The sequence below is a fragment of the Thalia democratica genome, chromosome 1 (genome assembly GCF_965202585.1).
Source record: "Thalia democratica chromosome 1, ktThaDemo2.hap1.1, whole genome shotgun sequence".
NCBI lineage: Eukaryota > Metazoa > Chordata > Thaliacea > Salpida > Salpidae > Thalia > Thalia democratica.
The window spans coordinates 66,971,753-66,981,194 of NC_139165.1; the positions used below are offsets into that span (position 1 = coordinate 66,971,753).

A 9,442-nucleotide genomic window follows, 5' to 3' on the forward strand; every position below is an offset into this window, starting at 1 on the left:
TATTTGAAAAATTTTCAGAAGTTTAAGGGGCCGTAAGCTGTAAAGGGGGGGAAGGGGGCAATGAGGCCATAACATGAAATTTACATTTGATATGTTTGAGTTGATGGTGAAAAGCCAAAAAAAAAGTCTTAGGTTTATTTAAAGGGAGTTTTTTGAGAAACCTTGTTGGAGGGGGCCATAGCTTTTTTTTTCAAAGGTGGACTTAAAAAAAGTGTTTACTAAACCCTGGTCTAAACCAAAATTTAAAATACTTTAGTAAAGTATAGTATATGATCTTAGAAAAAAAGCTCTCACGATTTAAAGTCCCTTAATAAGCCTTCTAACTTAGTCAGGTTTGACACTCTTTAAGAAAAAAAAATATTCAGAGTGACCAAAAACTTTCTTAAACTGTACTAAATGACCCTAAATTTGATTAAATCCTTTAAAAAAGTTTTTAAAATATAACATTACAAATAAATAAACTTTTCAAAATAAATAAAAATCTAGTTTTTGAACAACATTAGTTATAAAACATAAAAATATTGAGATTGGTACAATAGTTTTTAAAGATTTAAAGCTGTATTGCGTGTTATGCATTTTAACTAACAAAGAAAATGTTAATACTTTTATATTTATGTTTTAACAAACTAAAAAGTCAAAAATTCACAAGTTTAGATAAAAAAGTGTTAAGAGCTGTCAACATATTTTTCTTAAGTATTTATAAATATAGAAACTGTAAAATAAAAAGAGTAAAACATTTTGAAATAAAAAATTTATTGACCTAAATATGGTTGAATGTTTCAAAAAAAAAAACTTATTTCTATTTGTTATATTTTCTAAAATTGTTTCAATTTATGAGCACAGTCTTAATTTTTTTAGAAAGCAATATTAAGCACACTATTCCTATAAGTATATTTAAAGGGTGCTGAAAAACTTAAATGTACTTTAGTAGTTAGTTAGTATATACTTGATTTTATTGCGTTAACATTTAATTAAAATATTTAATGTTAACTTGCTTTAACACTTGAATGTAAGTATCTCCCTATTTTTAGGCAAACTTAATATTATCAAATACTACTTATTAACAGTTCTTATAATGTAATTGTTGTTTTTATTGATACTGTACAACTGATTTTTTAGGTTCAAAAAGTTTAAAGTTTTATTTTATAAAAGTTTCATGACTTTAAACTTTTTTAAACTACTGTTAGCTATTCGATTTGAAAAAAAAATGTATGTATTATATTTGTTTTTTTTTTTGTTGCTGGGTTCTACTTTTTATAAATAGTAGTTAGCTATTTTTTCTACTAAGTTTAATTGTTTAAAAACAATTTAAGGTCTATAGTATGTAAAAAGTGAACAAATGTACTTTTATTTTTAAATAGGTTTTTTGGTAAACTTTTACTAATTATTTATTAGTGTCTATGATTCTTTTCATTTAGCATTACAAAACTAGTGATGTACCGGACCCACAATTTCGGGTCCGGCCGGACCCGGATCCGGACTTTTTTTTAAAGTTAGAATCTGGCCGGAACCGGACCCGGACTTTTTTTTCAAATTAGAATTCGGCCGGAACCGGACCCGGACATTTTTTTCAAATTAGAATCCGGCCGGAACCGGATCCGGACTTTTTTTTCAAATTAGAATCCGGCCGGATCCGGATATCAGACAAAAATGGCAATATCCGGCCGGACCCGGATAGTGAGTCCGGTACATCACTAGTATAAACTAGTCTGAGTCAGAATGAGGTTTTTAAAAACTGAAAAAAAAGAATTTTAATCTAATAATAAGTAGAACAACTAGCCACAAGGTTTACAAATTTAGGTTTTATTTACAATAAAAAATCTAAAATCAAGTTCTTGAACCAAGTACACTAGAAAATTACCAAATATTGAAAACTGGATCAGCTCAAACTCATTAAAAATTTAAAAGAAAACTAGCCTGAGCTTTTATAAAAAAAACTAAACTAGCCTGAGGCAGTCCAAGATTTTCTAACATTCCCAAAATTTTTCAAACTAGCAGGGTTGCCACTGTTTAAGTCAATAAAACTAGCTAGAGTGAGTATAAACAAGCCTGAGTTAGAATGAGGTTTTTAAAAACTGAAAAATTACTTTAATCTAATAATTAGTAGAACAGCTAGCAAAGGTTGACAATTTGGTAGTAAAGTTGTGGACTGATTATGGTACACTTAACTTATTAGTACTACCAATCATAATTAAATCCTACCTTATTTAATTAATATTTAATAAATACTAAATTCTAACTGAGACTACTTTCTATAATCAGACACGACAGTTTTGAGTGATGAATCTTTTATATAAAACACAACAAGAAATACTAGCATATACAAAACTATTAATTACTTTGGTAACACTTTAAAAACTGGAAGCTATTTAAATTTATATCAAAAGACTTAAAACAATAAACTAAAAACTAAATAAAACTTTTAGTAAACAAGAAACTGTAAAATTTTTTATAAACTATTTAACTATAAACCTGGCTTAAATATTAAAACAATTAAACACCAGTTGAAATATTCACTTATCACAAAAATTCACAAAAAAGTTTAAGATATTTTGTTGCTTCAAGCTGCACACCAAACTAACTAACTGCTTACATATTAACTGCCTGTCATGTTCTGATGTTTTATTGCATCAGTATTTAGTTTGAAACATTTCGTCATATGATTCTCATTGGCTCGTACATTCAACCTTATTAACTCTAAATATTCTCTGAGCTCAACTTTAAACAATAAATAATGCAAGTATTCATTCTAACTTTTTCAATTTTACAACAAATGTACAGAGTTACATTTCTGAAATGTTTATTTCAAAGTTTAAATGTAAACATATGTAAATTAGTCACGTGTACAAAATGAGCCAATCACGGTAGGTGTTTAATTTTAACTGACGAAAATGACTCTTATTAATTTACATAAGGTTTGTTTTTAAAAAATACTTTTCAGTATGCTCTTTTCTACTAACTAGATCCGGGTCCGGCCGGATCCTAACAGAAATCCGGCCGGACCCGGATTCGGACTTTTTTTTCAAATTAGAATCCGGCCGGAACCGGATCCGGAGTTTTTTTTCAAATTAGAGTCCGGCCGGATCCGGATATCAGACAAAAATGGTAATATCCGGCCGGACCCGGACCCGGATAGTGAGTCCGGTACATCACTATACAAAACAAACATTGATTGGTTAAAATTTAAAAAAACATAAATAATTATAGAGTTTGAGATCTTACGCGTTAAAGTTATTTTATAAAACTTTTTAAAAACCAGCTGAAATTTTTAGGTGCTCAAGTAAGATAATTAAATTGATCTTAAAACTTGATTTTATATATGTACTTGATATTGTTCGTTTTAAAGTAAAGACTTGTTTTTTTAATATAATTTTTGTTTAAGGGGTTTTACCAAAAACAAAACAAACTGACTGATTTAAAATATTTCTTGTAATATTGAAACTTGATTTTCTAAATTTTAATAAAAAAAAATATTGTTTATTGAACGTCAAAAATCGCGCAAAACTTTTGGTCCATGGACCTGGTGCACGAAAAAACCTTTCGGTTGTCGAGTCATACACCAGAACAGTTTAATGTCATGTTCAGGACTTAAATAAAAATTATTGATTATGAGTTAATGGACTTTTAAATAAAAAAAAGCTTCTTCATATCAACAAAACCTAGATAATTTGTGTGTATATCAAAAATTTTTAATTATTAATTGTATAATATAATATAAATTGTTTTTTCATTAGAAACAACAAAAATTAATTACTTGTTGTGTTACTACCATTAATTTATTTAGTTGTAATCAAAGTATTGTGAATAATGTTATACATATTTCAAAAGTCCTATCACAATTATTTGGGTTCCAACTTTTATTTATTTTCATTTTTTCCTTTGATTCGTCTTATTTTACCAAAAAAATATATCTTTGATAAAATCAATAAAATCTTAAAAGTAACTTGACTTTAATTGGTTTTAATTTTCTAGCAGTAGACCAAACTTTAGTTATGTAAACATTTTTTTAATAACATTTTGGTTTAAGATAAGTTTTATTAATGTTAAAGATTATGCATTTTTATGGAAACACTTGAAGTTTTAAATTCTAAGAAGTTTAATGAAATATTTTAAAACACTTGATTCTTAGTGTTTTATATGGTACTAAGTTTCATTAAAAGGGATCATTAAGTATAAGAAATCAAACTTTTATAGAAATTAAAATGTTAATATCAACAAACTGTATTTCAAGAGTTATCAATTTAATAGAACTATTTTATTTTATAGATTTTCAATTTGTTTTTAAGAATGTAAATGAAGTATAGACAATAAAGTGATTGTTTAATGTTAAGTACTAAAAACAATTAAAAACTGTAGTAAAACATTAAAGTGTATACCAGGGTTTCCTAAAGTGGGCTGTACCGCCCCCTAGGGGCGATTTTAGTAAGTTTGGGGTAGTATTTAGTAAAAGGGCGAAAGGGGGCAGTTTAAAATTTTCTAACTTACACTAGATATTTTTGAGTTGCAGATGAAGAGCAAAAAAAAAGGTCTTAGGTGTATTTATTAGTAATTTTGATACTTACACTAGATATTCTTGAGTTGCAGATGAAGAGCAAAAAAAAGGTCTTAGGTGTATTTATTACTAATTTTGAAACTTACACTAGATATTCTTGAGTTGCAGATGAAGAGCAAAAAAAAACAAAGGTCTTGGGTGTTTTGAATGGTAGTCTTGTTGGAGGAGGTAATAGCCTTTTTTTATTTCTTGAAATAAAAATAATTATTTTCTTGATTAAATAAATAATAAAATTCTTGGGTCAATTTAAAGAAAAGGTTTGGGAAACCCTTGTGTATGCAATGTTTTGTTACCTTTGAGTTGATAAACATTTACATCATTAAGTTTTTTTTTTGTTTACTGCTTATATATAAGTACATTTGTATTGGGTTTTACATTACTAATAGTAGTAATTTATTTGAGTGAATGTAATTAATGTACATTATCTTAGAACATCTTATAGCTATAATTAGAAAATAAAAGTGCTAGCAGTTGTACAAGGAATACAAAGAGTTTTTAGATAAGCTAAGTTGGCTAGTTAAAAGTTTCAGTGAATTTTTTCTTATGTATTATGGTATTTTCTAAGTAAAACTTTGTTAATTCTAAATAGCTTAAAACTGTTTATTAAATGTCTATTTTTATTTATTATTATTATTGTTTAAAGACTATTTTACAAAATTTTTTATTGAAAATTAAGTTTTTTGATAGAATTTTTGTCAAGTGATGCATTGTAAGTGTTCTCAGAACTCTACTTTTTAATAATTATTTGCTAAATAGGTTATTTTTAAATAACCTATTTAAAATATTAAATATGAATTTTAAATGTTATTTCATACTCTTAGTTTAAGACTAGTGTAACAGAATACGTTTGTTTCACCTGTTTATTTAAAAAAAAATATTTAAAGTTAGACTAAACATTTTTAAGCATTAAAAAAATCTTTGGAAGTTTAACTTTTTCTTATTTTAGTAGTAACTCTAATTTTTTGGTTGTTCTAATAATTTTACTTTGAAGTGATTTAAACTTTAACATTAAAAATTTAAAATAACTTATTAATAAGTATTTAATTTTTATTATATACCCGTACTGTAATGTTTTCCTTTTTTTGAAAGTAAAATAATTTGTATTTAAGTAGTTTACAATTAAAAACTAAATTTGTACACTTGGTTTGTAGTTACAAGTATAAACAGAGAAATAATTGCAAATTTAAACTATTTCAAAAATAAATTTTCTTATAAGTTATTATTAGTTTAGAAATCCAAATAAAGATAAAAAAGTAAGTATGAGTAACTACAACTTAAAAGTGATTCAAAGAAAAAATGAACTTTTCAATCTTATTTTTTAGTCTTTATTTTATTAGAGTTTGTTATATTTTATGATCATGATAACCTAGTGTTTATTTTCCTTTGTTTATTTTTTCATTAAGAAGTAGTTTTTTTAAAGCAAGTTTTATTCGTTTAAAGGGAAACTTTTTTAAGTTCTTATTCTGAAATGTACCATTGTAAATGGTGTCCAAGCCCTTAAGAAATTTAAAAATTTTGAATGTTATCTTATTTGAATCAAATTATTAAAAAAATTTAGTTTTAATATTTAACCTTTTTTACAAGTAAAAACTACTGGCATTTTTTTTTTTTTTTTAAGTTAACAAACTTAGAATTTTTTAAAAATGAACTGATTTACACAATATATAAAGAACTATACATTTTTATTTAATAAAAGGTTTCTTTTAAATTTTTTTGAATTGAAAAAAAAAAGGTTTTGGACTTAAATTTGTTCAGTTTGAACAGTAAAAAGTTTTCAGACTTATTTTTAGCAAAAAAAATCTAATACACTTATGTAATATTAAATTAAAAATATTTATATTGTGATTAAAAGTACATATATTTGTTTCTTTTTTTATTTATTTTTTACAGTCTCTTATAGTCCAATTGAAACTTTTTTAGGTTATAGGAAATACAAGTATTTGAGATGCTTTATTTTGTTTAAGATTTGCATTGTATTTCATAGACTAAGTGGAATTAAAAATTAAAGAACTGTATATTTAATTTTAAAACAATATTTTGAAAATATCTGTTAAGTTGTAAAAACTAAATACAATATATTTAAAAGTATATGTTTTAATTTTTTTTGTTGAAAATACAAAATTATACTAAACTTTTGATAAGGACTTACATAATATCCTTATAATAACTAAATGAAAAAAGATTACAAATTAAGCTTTACTAATATTACCCAAAATTACTTATTTTGATGACAACTTGTTTAATGAAACACAAAAGTACAATTATAGAATAAATTGTAAAATGTTTAATTTAGTTGGAACGTTGAAAAAAAGTTTTGGTAATCAACAAAATCAAATCATTAAGTCTATCATATGCTCATACAGTAAGGACAACACTATAGATGTTTCTCAGCTTAGAAAGCCATACAACTCATCTAAAGACATACTTGATCAAAAAAGTCTTGAGAGCAAGAATCCATTTGAAGTTTTTGATAAGTGGATGAAGTTAGCATGTGAAACACCAGAAATTGAGGAACCAACTGCAATGTGCCTAGCAACCGTTTCTCAAAACAATATGCCAACAGCAAGAATGGTTCTACTTAAAGGCTATAGTGAAAATGAAGGCTTCAGTTTCTATACAAACTCGCGAAGTATAAAGGGCCAAAATATAGCTTTTAATCCTCATGCTTCTCTTGTTTTCTACTGGGAAAAACTAAACAGGTTAAAAAATAAAAGAGCCTTAATTTTAATCAAATATAGATTAAAGCATTATTATTTAACTGGTAATTTGTTAATATTTTTGTTTAGGACATATCAAACGTATTTTTAGATATAAAAAAGTATTTTAAAACACAAAAAAGTAATTATAAAAGTATTAGAAACTTTTAAAAATAACTAAGCTGATCTAAATTTTTATTGTGTTGTATGAAATTATCGAATTACTTGTTACTAAAATTACCTTGATACAGTTATCGACTGTATCTGGTAAATTTTTGTTTTTATCAACTTGTTTATATGAAATTTTAAATAAAATATAGTGTAATATTATATAACATTATATAGCAAAAATAATTATGTTTAATTATAGCTATGATGAAAAAAAATTGAATGTTTTTTTGGATAAAAGTTATAAAACAAAATGTTTATATTAAGTTGTTCTGTTTTTAAAAAAAAAATTTAGTCATTTTATTTTTAATAGATATCTGTTAAAACTTAAGAATAATATTTGTTTCCTACATGTAATTCTAGTTTTAACTTTCATTTTATGTTTGATATAAAGCTAAGTAATATTGTTATTTAATAAGTTAGTTTAATTATTTAGCATTTAAGATGACTGTTCATCATACAAGTGTTGCAATAATTAAAAAAAAACTTTTTAAGCGACTCAGTTTATCATAAAAACATGTATTCTCTTTAGTACTTACAATTAACCTCAATAAAAAACTATCTATGAAAATAAAATTCTATCTTTATTAAATTTATACTAAGCAAAAGTTTAAAGTTTGTTATAGTTTTGTAGCTAACTAGTTTTGTAAAAATATTTTTTAATTTAAAGTCATACGTTATATATAAAGTACTTTTGTTGCTTAAACTTTTTTTAAATGATTAATGATACTCTGTTTAAGTATTTTTCTATTTTAATTTATTAAAACTTGAATCAAAACTTAATAAATAAGGATTTTTTTTAAGTTTAATGAAGTTGTTTTTAATTTTAAACTTAATTGATCTAAATTAAACTTCAAACAAACAGAAGCATCAGAATTGAAGGAAAAGTGAAGCAACTACCTAACGCTACCATCGATGAATATTTTGAAACTCGACCAAAATCAAGTCAACTAGCTGCGCATGTCAGCCAGTACCAGAGCAGGCCAATAAAGGACAGACGGGTTTTACAGGATAGATTTGAAGAGTTAGAAAAACTTTACAGTTTAGAAGATGCCAAATTGTCTCGGCCAGAGTTCTGGGTCGGCTATTCGGTCATTCCAACCCGTTTAGAGTTCTGGCAGGGACAGAGCACCCGCATGCACGACAGGATTGTCTTTGCAAAACAAAACAGTTTGTCAGATGATTTAAATGAATACACTGAAGGTGTTGGTGGCTGGTTTCATGCCAGATTGGAGCCTTGAGAAAACGGTTTACTAAAAAAAAAAGCTTTAAATTAGTTAATGTTTTTTTAGATTTTAAAATGTTCTACTTCAAAATTTTCAATTTATATAGTGTTTTTCAAAAAGTTTGATTGTAAATAATTAACTGTGATGTATTTTAACAAAGAAAGTTGTGTATTTTTTTATCAAATTTATTATGCATTAATTCAGCTTTTTTTTAATATCTCAAAACAGTATTTAATATACTTAATTCGAAAACATACTTAATTAAGCTTTTTTTTAAATACACAAAATATTCTTTATTTTTTGCTTGGAAAATTTCGAAATTACAAGTTTAAATTATAATAATTATTTAGATCTTTATAATGATTCTGTTTATTTTTTAAACAAAAATAAAATTTTCTAAAATTTAAAAATATTCTTAACATTTTATTTTCTAAATTTTTGCGTCCTATTCTATGTGATATTTAGTAGTACTAGTATAAGCGTCATTATAATTGTTTTTAGCACCTTGTTTTAATTTCATAAATCTTTAATTGATTATCTTGTATAACATTACATTGTATCTACAATTGACATGTATTTGTTTGGTTTATGGTTATATTACTTCAGTTTACTTGTTTTACTTTTATAGAACTTTGATAGTAAGACTGTTGATTTTCTTAAGATTATATTTACTAGAGGAATTCTTTATTTATTCTTAAATTTTTATAGATCAAATTAGGTTTTAAATTTAGTCAAAAAGCTAATATCACGTCTTTAATACTAGCAGCGATTATTGTTTTATTTTAATTATTAACTTCATA

The 9,442-nt window shown here is 25.1% G+C and overlaps 1 protein-coding gene across 1 annotated transcript; it reads left to right on the forward strand.

The window, feature by feature from the left end:
- Positions 1 to 6,813: 6,813 nt before the first annotated feature.
- On the forward strand, positions 6,814 to 9,140 carry LOC145830490 (pyridoxine/pyridoxamine 5'-phosphate oxidase-like). The gene is made up of 2 exons (XM_082938270.1): positions 6,814 to 7,251; positions 8,282 to 9,140. The coding sequence occupies exons 1-2, from the start codon at positions 6,833 to 6,835 to the stop codon at positions 8,655 to 8,657; spliced, it is 795 nt and encodes a 264-aa protein (XP_082794396.1). The 5' UTR covers positions 6,814 to 6,832; the 3' UTR covers positions 8,658 to 9,140.
- Positions 9,141 to 9,442: the final 302 nt, after the last annotated feature.